This window comes from Oreochromis niloticus, linkage group LG17 (genome assembly GCF_001858045.2).
Source record: "Oreochromis niloticus isolate F11D_XX linkage group LG17, O_niloticus_UMD_NMBU, whole genome shotgun sequence".
In the NCBI taxonomy this organism is placed as follows: Eukaryota; Metazoa; Chordata; class Actinopteri; order Cichliformes; family Cichlidae; genus Oreochromis; species Oreochromis niloticus.
In genome coordinates, this window is record NC_031981.2 from 1,261,887 (window position 1) to 1,278,784 (window position 16,898).

General features: G+C 44.1%; 2 protein-coding genes across 7 annotated transcripts; one reads left to right on the forward strand and one right to left on the reverse strand.

The window, feature by feature from the left end:
• Window positions 1-520: 520 nt before the first annotated feature.
• tdrd5 (tudor domain containing 5) lies at window positions 521-9,609 on the reverse strand. 4 transcript variants are annotated; one of them, XM_005460346.4, is made up of 19 exons: window positions 9,475-9,537; window positions 9,286-9,346; window positions 8,589-8,832; window positions 8,294-8,496; window positions 7,673-7,979; window positions 7,335-7,510; window positions 6,990-7,073; window positions 6,677-6,733; window positions 6,283-6,445; window positions 5,925-6,058; window positions 5,557-5,759; window positions 5,244-5,453; window positions 5,092-5,158; window positions 4,694-4,894; window positions 4,479-4,613; window positions 2,536-2,601; window positions 2,336-2,443; window positions 2,080-2,239; window positions 521-1,150 (listed from the first exon to the last, which is right to left on the reverse strand). In XM_005460346.4, the coding sequence occupies exons 3-19, from the start codon at window positions 8,830-8,832 to the stop codon at window positions 1,083-1,085; spliced, it is 2,586 nt and encodes an 861-aa protein (XP_005460403.1). In that variant the 5' UTR covers window positions 9,286-9,346; window positions 9,475-9,537; the 3' UTR covers window positions 521-1,082. The 4 variants fall into 4 exon arrangements, with proteins under 4 accessions (XP_005460403.1, XP_019202822.1, XP_005460402.1 ...); XM_019347277.2 differs by lacking the exon at window positions 9,286-9,346 and having other exon boundaries at window positions 2,089-2,239; window positions 9,475-9,609; XM_005460345.3 differs by lacking the exon at window positions 9,286-9,346 and having other exon boundaries at window positions 9,475-9,609.
• On the forward strand, window positions 9,427-16,052 carry nphs2 (NPHS2 stomatin family member, podocin). 3 transcript variants are annotated; one of them, XM_003455646.4, is made up of 8 exons: window positions 9,427-9,530; window positions 13,084-13,386; window positions 13,479-13,582; window positions 13,696-13,768; window positions 14,404-14,486; window positions 14,602-14,861; window positions 15,109-15,187; window positions 15,320-16,052. In XM_003455646.4, the coding sequence occupies exons 2-8, from the start codon at window positions 13,098-13,100 to the stop codon at window positions 15,518-15,520; spliced, it is 1,089 nt and encodes a 362-aa protein (XP_003455694.1). In that variant the 5' UTR covers window positions 9,427-9,530; window positions 13,084-13,097; the 3' UTR covers window positions 15,521-16,052. The 3 variants fall into 3 exon arrangements, with proteins under 3 accessions (XP_003455694.1, XP_005460404.1, XP_005460405.1); XM_005460347.4 differs by lacking the exon at window positions 9,427-9,530 and adding an exon at window positions 11,387-11,628; XM_005460348.4 differs by lacking the exon at window positions 9,427-9,530 and adding an exon at window positions 11,911-12,021.
• Window positions 16,053-16,898: the final 846 nt, after the last annotated feature.

Genomic DNA, 16,898 nt, shown 5'->3' on the forward strand with positions numbered 1-16,898 from the left:
ACATAAGCGAAGGCATTGCACTGATCAAAGGCAATAGATGTGTCAAAAACTGCACAGAACTTGACTGTATTAAAAAACAACAGAAACCTGAGTCAGTGAGCAGGGTGACTGCAGCTCAAGTGTTGTGATGAAGGTCGCAGTGACACTGTGCTGATGACAAAACCAGTAAAGAGAAAAGCAGTGCAGGTGCAGAACTACAAGTCAAACAACACTGAAAAAAACTGACAAGAGACATTTATGAACTAGTTTAGTGAGCTAACCTTTGCAAACTACTAAAAAAGTTTGAACAATTCAGCCTCAGCAGACGTGGATCTTACTGGTGACTTAGCAGCTCAAAAATACCAACCAGCTAGTATTGAACGCCACCCACAGCATCGTCTGAAACATCCAGTCTCTAAGGTGAATTTAATGCACTTTTATTTTGCTTCCTTCATAGCGCTAATAGTCTCCACAATCATCATCTGGGTTTGTGCTGTGGCAGGCAGGAAGGAGCCAAATGCAGGACTCGTACACGGAAAAGTAAACTTAAAGCGGCAGCTTTATTCGCTGGGAAAAAAAATCTGTCAAATAAACTCACAAAAAACAAAGCAAAACTTGAACATGGAAACTAAGAACTAAACACTGGGAGACAAGAAAACACAGCAAAGAGGAAAGGACGCAACAATGGACAGAGCAAGACACAGGACTTAAATACACAGGGATAACGAGGGAATCGGACACAGCTGAGAGCAATCACACACAACGAGATGTGGAGGAAGCAACACTGGAAACATTAACAAAGGACACGAGACTATCAAAGTAAAACAGGAAACAGGAGACGGGGAGTTGACAAGGAGAAATGAAGAATATTAAACCAAAAACACAAACGCTGGGTCACCAGAACAACAAGGGTCAAATGAACAGAGTTCTCTAAAAATATTAAAGCAGTCCAAGCAATAACATTTATTTTTCCAAATAAAATTCCATCAGTCATGACATGTTTTTGTCTTTGTTCACAGTATTTAAAAAGCTTCAATTAAATGGGGAAAAAAAACAGCAACATGTGATGAGTTACAGTCGTCACTGGCTGTGACGCTCTCAGCCTATCTGAACCCAAACAGAGGAAACGTGACGCCAGAGTTCCGAGGGTACCGGTGAGAAATGGGTCCACCTGGAAAACAAAGTCCGAGACTCACTCACATTTAAAACCATTTCTGTGAATCATACATTCTACACTTTAAAAAGGGAGAATTTTAATAAACTTCAGGGTACGTCATCAGTAAGTCACCCAACTTCAGTGTTACATGTTTTTGGGATGCACTCAAACGCACCATCTAACCTTTTCTGCATGTTTGTAGATAAACGCACCGCTGTTTTTATTCCTCCCCTCCCCTCACGGCACAAGCGCCAGCATGGTGGAGCGGCGGTGTATCGATATCAGGGCAAACACAGCTTGTTGGGTCAAATAGCTCTGGTAACAGGTCTAATTGAATCTATGTCAGGTTTTCACTGCAGGTACATCCACCATAGCAAGCAGCAGGGTGGAAATCAATACCCCCTCGCTCCATCCATGAACACACTAATTTCATTGAAGGCCATTCTGCGCGCGCGCGCGCGCGCGTGCGTGCGTGCGTGCGTGTGTGTGTGTGAGTGAGTGAGAGGGAGATGGAGCGAATGAGGTACATATGCAGGTTAATGAAGGTCACTGTTTAATCTCTTTACAAGATGTGTGCACGTGCAGGAGAGGAGACGAGGCTTTTTTTGTGCAAATTAGGACCTTTGTTCCATAATGTTACTCTATAATGAGTACAAAATGTTAACTTACTCTTTCCAAAGACAAGTTCTTGCCACAAATGCAGCAGAACTGTAATTCATTATGAGTAATGGGTGATGATGTAATCTAGGATTGACTACAAACTGAACTAAAGTTCAGAATCACAAACAAAGCTTGCCCTTAAACCGAATCTCATCTCTACAGTACAAGTTATTTATATAAATGTGACGCAGTTACTCGCATCCAAGACTGCATTCTTTTGGTTACATGACTTATGTGCATATTGCGGACTTCTCTCCAAAGTAAGTCAGTGTGTGCATCTGTACCCAGAGTACCATCCTGAATTTGACCCAGGGCAGCAGTGTGGAAGCTCAGGGTGCTCAGGATTAGAGGAGGTCTGGCCACAGAGGGGGCAGAATCCTCCTCTGGTCTCATGGAAGTGGGATTAATGATGGGTGGAGCTGCTGGAGCAGTCGGACTCTGTGTCTGGGGAAAAAATTAAGTTTTCATTAACAGACTAAAAACAACAAAAAAAACCCCCAAATGTAATCAGTTTATCTAATATTCTTCAGATGATCTCACCATGAGGTCAGCTGCGGTCATCTTGGTCTGAATGAGATCTGGAGGTGTCAGGGGGCAGGTGACGGTTTGGTCTTTCAGCAGAGCGTTGAACGGGTTTTTCTCCTTAGCCTGAACAAGTCGTAACAGGAAACAACAACTGTCAGTCTTTTAACCTCAGTGGACAGACGGCAGTGGATGAGGTCAGTGTCAGGTGCTCATACCTGGATGTGAGGGACAACCTCACTGTCCCAGATATACTCCAGGGCTGGCATTTCATCATCTTCAACCTGGCACATCAAGACAAAGTACGTAGACCATAAATGTTAATTTACAGACACATCTTTACTTGAAAATAAAATCTATAGCTGGAATTCAATTTAGTTTTATTCATACAATCCCAACAACAGTCGCCTCAAGGTGCTTTATATTGTAAGGCAGACCCTACAATAATACATAGAGAGAAAAACCCAACAATCATATGACCCCCTATGAGCAAGCATGTTGGTGACAGTGGGAAGGAAAAACTCCCTTTTAACAGGAAGAAACCTCCGGCAGAACCAGGCTCAGGGAGGGGCGGGGCCATCTGCTGTGACCAGGAGCTGTAATAACTGTACAGCTTACTGAATATGACTGTAGTGGAGGAAGGCCACAGAACGATTACCCTGCAGGAAAAAGAGGACGTAACACTCCAATAAACACCGTTTCAATTTCTTAGGTTAGCTTCAACGCCCCTCTACCTGGTCTGTGTAACACTTCTGATCTCAGATTTTAGGAAAAGAGAACCTCTGAGCATCTCTTCACTTTGTAAAATACGATGCGACAGTGAGCGAAGCGCCACCATCTGAGCAAGAATGCCTGCCCTCAGTCAAAGCCAAACTGGCAGCTCAGTGTGAGGATCGCTTTAATGAGCGATCATCGGTCCTTCTAAAACTAGCTGGTTAATAAATGATGGGAAGAAAGCCATACCTTTAACTTCAGTGTCTCTAATGTCACTAGCATATGAAAAATGTGTGTATAATATATAAAATATATAAAAATACCAGTCAAATGCTATTTGGACACTTTGTAACGCTGTCAAATCTTCTTCCCAGTATGTTCAGTTTAACAACTTGCTGCTCATTAAAATAAGAAAATGACAATCTTGTAATACAATATCCATTAAACGCTCACCGATTGGCTGCTGTCTTATTTGTAGTCCAACAACAAGCCGTGACCTTCCAACAGCCCAGCTATACATTAAGCAGCGTTGGACTGCAACTCTCCCTTCAGCAAAACGACATGTGTGTTTGAGCCAAGTGTGTACACCGTGTGTGTGTGTGTGTGTGTGTGTGTGTGTGCGTGTGCGTGTGTGCGCTGCAGCAGGCCTGCAGCAGTGACAGTATGGCTGCAAAGATAAGAACTACGGACAGTGGAGAGTAAAAGCTTCACATGAATGCGAGAAATGAATGCAATGAGAGGCAAAGACTGCACTCGCAGATAAGAGACAACAACAGCGTAAAGCTGCAAATCTATTTTTTTTTAAAAAGCCATTTAAATGACCATCCTGGGAGTATTTCGGTCTTTAAGGACGCTGTACAAAGAGCAGCAGTCGTTTGGTGCGGAGCTTGAGTATCAGCGTTTAAAGCAGGGCACATATCTGTGCTCTTTGGACGGGAAGGGCTCAGGAGGAAGAAATTAATCTTAATTAAGCTAATGAAGTTAGAAAGCTGAAGATGTCGTTCCCAACTGATTAAGATTGAACACCTATAAATAACACAAATGTTAGACGTGGGTGCAAAACTCAACCTTATCCAACAGTCCGAAACTTTATTCTCTGCATAGCTGTGGCCTTTTAATGCACCGCTGTGTGTTTTCATTATCAGTTTACAATAAAGATCTATATTTATGCAAAGAGAAATCACACTAAATGAAGGCATTAACCACGTACGCAGATGAGGTGGTGTTGGAGGCTATCCCGGCTGAGGCACGTCAGCTAAATGCAGCTGTATACATACAGATATACAACAATAATCTTTCTAACAGTTTTAAACCAATAACACCATTTTTTAAAAACCCAATAATAATACCCACGAACATAAAATGATCTTTTGCCAAATTTAACATTGTCCCACAGGGCAAGAGAACTACAGCCCCACACTATGTTTCTATGAGACCAGTGTGCTACCTTCAGTTTGTCCATTATGGACTCTTCAGAAGTGTCTCCTGGCTCTGGGGATGAAATAATTTCCTCCCTCACCTCTGGCAGGTCAGCCACCCCCTCTCCCAGGTAGAGACTCACTGGTGTGACCTGACAGCTATCCTGTTAAAAGAGCAGGAATGACAAACTGCTGCTGCTCATGATTATGGTACAAAACCAGTGTTTTTGTGTGTGCTCCTCACTGCTGCAGAGGCTGCAGGGCTGCAGGGTGTCCCGTGGCCTTGGCTCAGCAGGACAGTGTGGATATAGATGTCATCATCAGTATATGTGTCACACAGGTAGAGCTGCAGCACATCTCCACTGTAACAATCCAGAGCGCCCACCAGGGTGCGATCACAGCACAGCTTCTTGAAGTCAGCTGTTGCCTCAGGAGTCCAGCTGCCCTGCAGAAGACCAACCACAACACTCACTTATGAATCCAAAACATAAGAGCACTGAAAGCCAAAACATTCAATTAAATCCTGTTTAAACCATCACAGGATGGCTGATACGCTGGCATTACCAAGGCACTGGTGCTGGAGTAGAAAGGCTTGTATTTGTAAGGAAACTGAAAATTAAATAAACTAAGGCACAGACTCACAGACGTGGGTTTAATTCCAGCAAGTGAAGATGGAACGGCTTGTGCTGGAAGAACTGAATAAGTCGACCTGGGAAACAGCGAGATAAATTTATATATACACACATCTCGTTTTTTTAATCATCCTTTTAACGAGAGCTTTCAGAGGCCCCTACTTGAGGAACTTGAGGTTGGTGGTTGGTACCACTGTCACATCACCAAAGTCCACGTAGTACACCTCCACTTGAGTGGGGGAGATCACCTTATGGATCACCACCCGGTAGAACCACACTCCGTCAGGTGACACGCAGCAGACCTGACCCCGTCGAACAAATCTCTGGGGAAGGCGATAGCACTCCGACACCTGAGGACAGGTGTAGCATCGTCTAGGAGACGAGAGGAGGAAAAAGAAAAAGATGTTACTGATCAGGGTAGCAGGCACGGTTAAAGAGTCCGTACAGTAGCTGCTGCCGCTAACACATGCGCCACCTCATCTCAAAGATCATGTTCTCCATAGCTCGGGCCTCCTTGGTCTCGCTGAAGCGAATGTAGAAATGCCCGGGTGACTCCACCCGCTCCACCAAGACTTCCACCAGCTCTCGAGCACGATGGCGCGTCGGTGGTTTGAGAGGCTGACTTTGGAGGGCGTCGAGGGGTACAGCAGGGCTGAGATGCACCGGAATTGCAGACATCTACAGACGAACACAGAAGGCACTCGATAATATTTAGCTACTCTTTATCATTTACAGACTTACAGGCGGTAAAGTGCAGTTCAGAGTCATGACTTTTAATGTCAGTGCATCAAGCATCACTGACTACTTGCTATGGTCAAACCACAAAAAACGGTGTTTTCAAACCATTTCTTTGGGTGTGTTACTGGTAACCAGCTCGTTGTTCTCATCATCTGATGGTGGGACATTATCACCGTCTTCCTGCTGGCTCTTAATTGGAAACGTCTGATCATCATTAAAACTCTTGCTCTCTTTTGAGTCTGCAAACAGAGACAAATACATTTCCTGCTTGGGTGAAAGTCATAACTGCACAAATATGCTCCAACACGTGAAATCGACACATAACTGTAATTAGTGACTTTACTGTGAACAAACATATGGAAGAAAGATGTGGGTTAAACACTTATTTATATTATCAGTAACACTAAATGGTCATTACTCATGTAAGCGGGCTGATGCAAACGATGCAATGATAAATACACACCTGGACGTGTATTCTCAGTATCATGTATGTTCCTGATTATCCAGTCTTGTCCACTGCCTCCCTCTGCTGGTCTCAGGTGGAAAGTGTCACTCATGGCACCGACGAGTTCAGTGACGCTAACAAAGCCGCTGTGCTGCAGAGGCAAGTCCTCGCCAAAAAACCTCTGGGAGGAAAGAAAGGAGGATATTTAAGATTCCAGAGATGATGAGTGTGCATCTTTCATTAATATCTGCTGTGATCGTAGACGACCTCCAGGGTCGGGGGGAGCTAACCGTATGTGTCTGTGACGGGTTGTTTCTATTAGTGATTAGGACTGCTCTCCTTTTAAAATCCTGGATCAGTTTTATGTTTAGAAAAATCTGTTAACAACACAAACATACAAACTTGTTTTTACCTTGTACTCAGCTGGCAGTTTGTGAACTGATAATCCGCCGTCCGTCTGACCTACAACCTGCAGAGTTGTCGACATGTTAATCATTTTCACGACATACTTTCTTTAACGTCTGTTGACCTCTTACGGTCATCTGTGATTAATATGGCGGTTTCAGAGCGATGACACGGGCTGAGAGCGAGTCATATACTCACGCGTCCTTTTCCCCCACATACATGAACTATAACAGCACTTGCAGACTTTACACTTGTTGTTATAATTGCGTGATTAAAACTGGGCTCAAAGACATATGATGATACAGGGTGCGAGGCCTCACCGCTCGTAGTTTGTCCTTCAGCTCCTGATTGATGGTCCCAGCAACTCCGTTCTCCAGGATCTGCTGACGAAGCCCCTCCTCCAGCTAACATCACATTTAAGAAGAAGAAAGAAACTGCACTTAACAGATACGAGGTATACCAAATAGGATTTCTCACCATTACTTGACAGGATTTAGTAACAGCACTATTTCTGATTTTTCTGCTGTGGTGTGCCTGAACAATTACACCCTAAATGTTTGACCAAAACCAGAATCTTTTAGGCGCCACAGTTTATCGAGTGAGAAGCAATGGAACATTAGACATTTCATATCTGAGATGGATTTAAGCTGCAAATGGAACCCAACCTGGAGGACATGGTTATCAAAGAGCTGAATCTCTGGGGAAAGCTGAGCTTTGGTTTCCTGGTTCTTCTCGACCGCCCCCGGCTTGCTATCGGCGGTTCCCGGCTCATTACGGGCAGAATCCAAGGAATTCTGAGTAGATGTCTGGTTCTGAGATGTTGGTTTCTCTGGAGCTTCAGCTGAAGAGGACACAAAGGTGTTTCAAAATGCAGACTAGTGCAATAACACAAAGCCAAGTTTTTCAGCTTCATTTCATTTACATGGCACCAAATCTGACGGTTAGAAGTGCAAAGAACAAACAGGGCGAAACAAAACTACAAGAAAGAGTCCAAAGGAAGAACCTGGAGGTGTTTTTGGCGTCTGAAGTTTGACATCTGGCCTTTCAGAATCTGGACTACCTGTCCTCAGCGATGCTGGTTTTATCAGTCCACCCCTCTTTGTTGAGGCGGGTAATTTGAGCAGTGGCCTAGGGATCATATGCTCCCTCAGGAACACAAGTGAGCCAAACCTGCTCTGGCTAATGACAACCAGATCTGCCGCTGCCCCCAACATCTCTCCAGTGGAGTAGAACCCATAGCTGCGAATGTAAAGCGGTCGTCCAAAGCAGCGCCAGAAACAGGCCTCCAAGTCGGATAACCTAATGGGACCCTGAGAGAGCAGCCACATTATTACTCCACTGAGAGTACAGTGACAGAAGAAAGAAAAGCCTGTCAGGTATTTTCTCTTCAAAATTCACGTTAACAGGCTAGACCTTATCAAGTGCAAAAAAAAAAGCCAATAATCAATAATCTGTGCTCTCATTTTGCTCATGCTTCATTTGAATGATGCTGCGCTTATACCAAGCAAATAAACCAGCTTCAAAATCAGGAGCAAATCTCAGCAGGCTTTAAAAGCCCAGGTTATAATGGACATTACCCGCACTGTTCTAAGGTGGGAAAACATTAAACACATTTCATTCATACTTGTGAGAGCAGTATTCGAAGCTCCATCCTCAGCTGTGCAGGGATGGCTGGAGGAGCGGGACCTCTTCTAGGGAGGACCACATGGTGGGACACAGAATGAGTTGGTAAGTAGCGGGCACCTCCCCTGCTGGGCTTTTTGTTTGGCTTAGAGCGCTGCTTGGCCACCAGCTCCTCGATGCTTCGAGTGGTCTCGTGACCAACAGCTGCACGGGGGAAACCAGGGCGAAAGCGTCAAATACTTAAACCTGTTCAAGAGTTCAAAGACAAGAGCGTTGATGCCTTAATGAGACGCTACCTTTTAAAAATGTGCTCCCATCTGGCCTGAAGTTAATGGACACCACATCAGGCATCTCCTGACTCATATCCAAAATGTTCCTGAAGCCCAGGACTTTCAGAGGCATCGAATGGCCCAACATGGTGGCGTAGTCTCGTTGGAGTTCATGTGGAGCTAAACCATTCTTGGATGAAATGAGCAAGGAGCGAACGTCCTTCTTCAGTTGAGCCAAAATGTTCTCATGGTTCATCTTATCTGAATACATCTGGAAAACACAGCAGCTGGAAGTCAAGAACCTGACATAGAGAAGAACCGCTGACACCCTACCTTTCTCTACACACAAAACCACTTTACTAAATATGATTCCACAATTTAAGTGTGAAGGCAAACGCATGGCTTTGTGTTTGTTTGCGTTTAGGTCCACAGGCCTGCCTAAAACAGGCTAGCTTGAGTTAGCTCCTGCCTTTAATTAGCTTAAGTTAGCTCCTGCCTTTAATTAGCTTAAGTTAGCTCCTGCCTTTAATTAGCTTAAGTTAGCTCCTGCCTCTAATTAGCTTGAGTTAGCTCCTGCCTTGTGAACCAAAAACGACGCAGGAGAAAGTTAATGCACAGTCTTAAAAAAAAACCTGTCTTGTCTTGTTATAAAATCGTTCCAAAAGCATCTTTAGCCTAAGGTTTAGTTGCCAAAAACCTCAAAATGCTTACAGGACAGTCTCACCTGTCTGTAGCTGTGAGGGGCGAACCTTCTCTCTCCGCACGCCTCTAGCTAGCAGGACTTGCTAACGATACGAATTCAATTGCCAAAGCAAAAAACAAAACAAACAACAAAAACCCCAACAACTTTAAATTCGAAGAAACCGAAAGCCGTTTTAGTTAGCTGCCTAGCTAATAAACTGTTACTCCTTACCCTGACACTGGTGCCACAGCAACAACAAAGAAGAAGAAGAAGCACCGCACGTACAGGTGGGACTGCAGAGCACTTTAACCCACCAGTTTCAGTTTTAGTTGTCATATGCAAGTTAGCACAGAGTCAAGATTGCAATGAAATGTGTTTGACGAGCAGCAGTCACTCAGCAGCATGGTACAGTAGAAGAAAATATAATAAAATAAAATAAAATAAAATTAAATAAAATAATTAAACAAAAAATAGTAAAGAGCAAAATATTAGAGAGACGTGGTAAAAGAGAAAAGATGACTAAATATATATGTATCTATAAATATAAATATATGTACACTAGTGATTAAATAAGAAAATGTTGAAAAGAAATATGAGGGGGGGGGGGCGGCGATGGGCTATTGCACAGGAATGACCAGCAGAAAATTACAGTGTTGCACTTTTTAAATATAAATATCAATAACAATAAAGTGGAGTGACCAGTGCAGATTAAACAGAGTACTTGTGAAGCTGCAGGGTAGCTTCTGAGTCCTGTGCTGTGTGTGTTTAAGTGTTGTGGTTGAGGTGTCGTATGGCTTGATGGTAGAAACTGTTTTTAAGTCTTGTAGTCCGAGCAGACAGACTCCTGTAACGTCTGCCAGATGGTAACAAGGAGAAAAGCTGATGTGCTGGGTGGCTGTGGTCCTTGATGATGCTGTGTACTTTACGGAGGCATCGCTGAAGATAAATGTCCTGAATGGCAGGAAGCCTCGTGCCAGTGATGTGCTCTGCTGCCTTCACCACCCTCTGTAGTGATTTACGGCTGCTGGCAGAGCAGCTTCCGTACCAAACTGTAATGCAGCTCGTCAGCAAGCTCTCGATTGCACACCTGTAGAAATTTGAGGTGATGTTGGCGTTCATGCCAAACTTCCTCAGCCTCCTCAGGAAGTAAAGCCGCTGGCGAGCTTTCCTGATTGCAGTGTATGTGTGAAGGGTCCAGGAGAAGTCCTCGGTGATGTTGACTCCCAAGAAATTTGAAGCTGCTGACCCTTTCGACCTTGACACCGTTGATGTGGATGGGCTGGTGTTCCCTGACTGGTCGTTTCCGGTAGTCCACTATCATTTCTCTGGTTTTGCTGATGTTGAGAGTCAGGTTATTTTCCAGACACCACTCGTACAGCGCCATCACCTCCTCTCTATAGGCCGTCTCGTCGTTGTCTGTGATGAGGCCTATGATGGTTGTGTCATCCGCAAACTTGATGATGATGTTGGACTCATGTTTAGCAACACAGTCGTGTGTGAACAGGGAATATAGGAGGGGGCTAAGCACACAACCCTGTGGCGTACCTGTGTTTAGGATGAGTGGTGAGGAGGTGTGCTTACCAACTTTCACCACCTGGGGCCTGTTTGTGAGGAAGTTTAGAATCCATCTGCAGATCGGTGTTCCCAGCCCAAGGTTGACGAACTTTGTGGCAAGTTTTGAGGGGATGATGGTGTTAAATGCCGAGCTGTAGTCGATGAAGAGCATCCTTGCATATGTATTCCCTTTTTCCAGGTGAGTGAGGGTGGGTGAGGGTGGTGTGCGTTGCTAGGGCGATGGCATCACCATCACCACTCAACATGTACCGAAACTATCTACCACATTTTGATTTACAAAAAGCCAAAAGATGTGTTTCCAGTTTTGTCATTTGTGAGACTCACAAGAAGCCTGCAGTTGGAAGACGAATGGATGGGTTCATAGAATAGAATAAACTGCCTTTTATTGTCACTATACACGTGTACAGTGAGATACAGAGCATCCCCCACTCAGTGCAGACATGTGGGAAGAGAAAGGGCGGTGAGGTGCACAGCTCTGCAGCATATGAACCCTATTCAAAAATATAAAATGTAAAAATATACAAATAAACAGTGTTATATATTTACAGTGTGGGTTATTGCACGTAAATTACGTACACAGTGGTGATGGTAGTCTGTGTATATCGGGAAGTTCTTGGATTGGTGGGTGGAACTGTGTTGTCAGTGCGTGTGTGAGTTCAGGGTGGTTATTATGGCTTTGAGTCTGTGAGTCTGATGCACCTGTAGCGCTTACCTGAAGGAAGCAGCTTGAACAGGTCAAAACCAACCATTCAGACTGAAACCCAAAGCAATGCTGGACAAAGCAGAAAGTGTATGACAACAGTTTTTACGGTTTGTGTGTTTAAAATGAGAGTACACGAGGATAATCCTCACTGTGTTTACTTTGTCAGGAGTGTGAGGACGCTCCCTCACCCCACATTTACACTGTTGCTATCTGGTCACTCTTGTAGCTATGTCTTCTTTGTGAAAACAACCGTGGAAAAATACGAAATATGTCTGGTAAAAATAATAATAGTTTAAAAAACAACAACTTTAAATTAGAATTAAAAAATCTCCACTATGAAGTTTCGCTGCGTCGAGTCGAAAAACTCCGGGGAGGAGAGAACAATAAATCAAGCGCATCTCATCCGCTGTACCCACCCGTGCTGACTCTGGAGGTGCCCGGCTAGTGTTCGTTTAGTAATGATCTCTGGGCACACCGCCGGATTTGAGCCGAGCAGTCAGGTACTCCACGACAGCTCGAGAAAATGATTTTTATTTCTATTCTGTTAGTTAAAAATATCTTATATGTGGTACTTGTATTTGTAATTTATGCGTAAGTAAAATTAAAAGATAAAATATGAACCGCATATGCAGCTGTTTTCTAAAGTGAGTAACTTTTCCACGCCTCCAAGAGGGCCACGCAATAAGGTTTGAGTTTAATTAAGCACAAGTCAGGGAGGTTACAGCATGTCTTTTCCTTTCCAAACAAAGAAAGCTCTTTCAGACCTGCGTCTGCACATTCCTATATACGACACTCAGTGTGAGCTTCACTGGGATAGTCCAAACAGTAGAACCTCACTTCTGTATTCCACATATCTCTGTGGGGTGTTGACTTTACCACAGAAGAAGCATAACCTAAACAAATATCCGTTTGCATGCATGTGGTTAAATATTAACGGCATTAAATTCAGCTTTACACTGCAGGCCACACATCTTAGTGTCCATAAACAAACATGTAGCATGTATAGATTTTTTTAAAAGGGACGTTTCTGCTTCTTTTTTCTTGTTTTTATCTCCAGAGGAAAATGTGGGGGTTTTAAAAAGTCAAACCCTTGATGCTGCGTCAGTTTTATCATTTTATAACTTAAATAGAATTTTTGCTAAAGCATTTGTTCTTATTTATGTTTTTCAATTTGTTATTTTTGTAGTTTATCTCAAATTAATTTCATTCTTGCTTCTGTAACATGTGAAATTTCCCAGTGTAGGATTAATAAAGCCTATGTCTGTCTTAAATGGGCCTTCGATGGAAAAAAGGGAGATAAAAGGGAGAGTTGGATGGTCTTACTGGCAAAGCAAAGGTTTACTGACATACAATTAAAAAATGAGTGTGGTAAGGACACCCCTCACTGTTGTCCTGTACTCCCACGCTCCCAGCTTTAATTACAGGGACAGACTCTGTCCCATCTCCACAGTAGACAGCAGTACCAGCTAGAGGGGAAGCATCTCCCAGTTATCACAAAATTTATTTTTCTTTAACTTGGAGAAACAGAAAACAAGGAAGAAAACCCTCCATTTTTTCTGCAGAGCATGCAGCCAGCATGGAGAAGCCCTCCAATCACCCACCAAGATCCAGAATGATGCCCAGGAAGGAGAGGGACAGGGGAGCCTCAGAGGCTCCAAGGAGGAGTCCTCAGAGGAAACCCAAGGTGGATCAGCTCTCTGAAGCATCATTGGTGAGGAAAGAGAAGCTGGGGAAGCATGTGGGGAAGATGGAGCAAGAGACAGAAGTGAAGTTGAAATCAACAGTGGTGGACATAGACAGTGTGAGAGACAATGAAGTCAAGGATGAGAATGTGGGGCTCCTGGAAGCAGCAGAACAGGAGGACAGTGAGTCAGTGTTTTTATTTTTCAAATACATGTTTTTCATGTCTGAAAATGTGATGAGACTTCTTCATGTGAAAGACTGTCAATCTTTTCAGGTCTGAAGCACAAGAAGCTGGGAGTCTGTGAGTGGCTGCTGATGGTCTTTGTCTTGGCTCTGGTTCTCCTCTTCTTTCCTCTTTCCATCTGGTTCTGTGTCAAAGTACGGACTAAACCTCTGATCGTACAAAGATCTAACATGTCTTTAGAAGATAGGCTGACCGCTTTGTGTTGAATATCAAACTGACACTTGAGCAAACACATGTTGATTCACAGGTAGTGAGGGAACACGAAAGAGCTGTGATCTTCAGACTGGGTCACCTACTGCGTGGAAAACCCAGAGGACCAGGTCGGCCCAGATTTCATTCTTATTTTTTATTTATACTTTATTTTTATCTATTTATGGAAAGATGAACAAGCAAGGAGTGGAGGTAGTAAGGGTGTGAATTTAAATACCTGGGCTTTACCATTCAAAGCACAAGAGAAGTGGAGACGAGAGAGCGGACGGTGGATAGGTGGTGATGAGTTTAATGGTTGGAAGGTTTTAAAGACCGCAGTGAGACGATGGCACTGACAAGATGACAAGAGGCGGAGCTGAAGATGCTAAGATTTTCATTAGGAGCTACCAGGAAGGATAAGATATATAATATAATAAGATAAGAAGTATTTGAGGGACAGCGCAGGACAAGCAGTTTGGAGACAAAGTGAGGGAGGTGAGGCTGAGATGGTTTAGACATGTGAAGAGGGAGGATAGTGGAGTTACTGGATGTGGGATGTTGACGATGGAGCTGCAGGCAGGAGGAAAAGAAGAAGAAAACAGAGACAAAGAGAAATAACATCGGTTCCATCATTTGTATGGTGAGAAATGTAGCAGCTTCTAGACAGCAGCCTGTGTGAGGGTCGATAACGTATTATGAACCGCAGCTCATGAGAAGCTTCACTAGTGTGACACCCACTGTCCCCTGTGTCTTTTTTCCTCTTCAGGCCTTTTTTTCCACCTCCCGCTTCTCGACGTGTGTCACAAAGTTGACATCCGACTGAAGATGTTGAAGGTTCCTCCTCACGTGGTACAGAAATAGACACACGCACTGCATCAAATATTTAAATATTCCCGTTTGGAATCGTGACATGTCACCGACGTGTCAGGAAAAAAGTGACGTCTTCTCATATGTTTGTATGCAGGTGGTGACAAAGGACTTGGTGAGGCCGGAGCTGAGCGCGGTGTGTTATTACCAGATAGAGAACGTGGCACTGTGCAGCTCGGCTGTATCCGGTCTGACCGCAGTGCTGCAGAGTCTGGTCCAGGCAGCAGTCAGAGACGTTCTGGCCCAGCAAACATTCAGCCATGTTCTGCTGCACAGGCGGAAGATTGGGGAGCAGATACAAGCAACGGTCGACTCCTTTGCTTGTCGCTGGGGCATCAGGGTGGAGAGGGCAGACATGTAAGACCAAAGATCATGTCTCCTTCCTCTGTTTGGAATTTTCTCTGTAATTCATCTCTTTTTAAATGCACCTCCTTCACTGCAAATGTTTATTAACTGGAAGTCAAGGCTGAGCCAAAGCAAAGCAGCTTTAGCTTTATTTTGGCAGAATCTAAAGAAATACTAACTTGCACAATGAAAACGCATCACTTGTTGGAAGACCACGGCTGACCAGGCTGGGTTGTGCTTGTGTTCGACTTTCTGTCAGAGATGAGCTCAGTTTTCCTGCGGAGCTGCAGCAGAGCCTGGCTGCTGCCGCCGAGGCCAAGAAGCAGCAGCAGATCAAAGTAAGTGCTCACATCAGTTTTACACACTGTTTGTAAAACAGCAACTTTGAACCTGTGTACTCCAAACTTCTGTCTCTACTCTCCACAACATTAGTGATGAAAACATCTTCCACGAGTCGTTCTCTTCTACAGGTGAAAGCAGCAGAAAGTGAGATGGCTGCCTGGGATGGATTTCGGGCTTCCTTCCGTCACCTTCAACCTGCCTTGGTCCTGCCTTTCCCTCCGAGCCTCAACTCCGACGTGTCACCCCTACCTCCCCCTCCTCCCCCATGCGTGGAGGGGGACAGCGGGGTGTCACCCGAGGAGCCAGACACAGACTCGCCAATGATGTGAAGCTTTATTCATATTAAACTCAGATGAATTGTTGCTCTTCACACTACTGAGCTTTAGAGTTTCTGCTGTATTTAAACTGGTGATTTCCATGTGTAGAAAAGAAAGACGCAAACACAACATAAACAAACATAGCTTTTAGTCCTCAAACGTGTTCCTTAATGTCTTGTTAACTGCAAATAATCAAACTGTAAAATGTGCAATCAAATTTGAGTTCAGCCTGATTCGTCAGTGCAACAAAGGACTTTAAAAAGTGCCCAGAAAAGTGTTACTTCATGCAACAGGAAATGCACAAACCTTTATTTTCTGAAGGATGCAGAAATAAATGTGCCTTCATCCACACTTGGAACACATATCACAGGATTAAACAAAGCCACAGCAAGCCTCTGTATAAATAATATCATCCTGAAGTGTTATTTGTATTCTTCATGTAGTCCAGGGGTGCCCAACTCCAGGCCTCGAGGGCCGGTGTCCTGCAGGTTTTAGATCTCACCCTGGGTCTACACACCTGAATCACATGATGACTTCATTACCAGGCCTCTGGAGAACTTCAAGACATGTGACACCTGAGAGCATATTTCTCCTGTTTTGGCTTCCCTTCATTGGCTTCCTGTTAAATCCAGAATTGAATTCAAAATCCTGCTCCTCACATACAAGGGCCGTTTCTCAATTCTCAAGTACGCGAGTACGTACTCGCGTTCTCGGTGAGTACGTACCCGCCGAGAACGCGAGCACGGACTCGCGATATGTACAATTGGAACACCTGCGTACGTGATGATGTCACAGGTCCGGAGGTTTTACTGCCGTCCCCTCCTAATTTAACTGTGAGTAACATGTTATGAAGCTTAACTGTAATCACAGCCAAACCGGTTTACTCAGGAACAAATAAAACACTGAAGTAAACCAAACATTAACATTTAGAAGTGATCTAAGTGACTTATATATCATTTTTAACCTCAGTAGTGAAACCTCTATTAATAAAAATAGTGTACATGTACATACGTGTACATACCTTAATAAAAACAAGCAGGTGAGATGTTAGAACGCTTTTATTTCTATTCTAGTGGACACTCAATACTATAGACAGCTGCTGGGGTTTCTTTAACCTGAGTAGTGAGAAGACCGCGAGCGGGGGGGGGGGTTGAAAACGATGTGCCGGGAGTCCGCTGTTGAGTTTTGGACGAAATGCATTCTGGGATATTTAGCTGTACCAAGTCCACACCGATGCATGCTCGATAAAACGGGCGGATCGAGAACACATCCGGGACTTTTTCGCGTTCTTGGCTTGATGCGTACTTCGAATTGGAACAGTACTTGGTCTCCGACTGATGACGTATCACGAGTACACGAGAACGCAAGTACGCACAAGTACGCATATTGA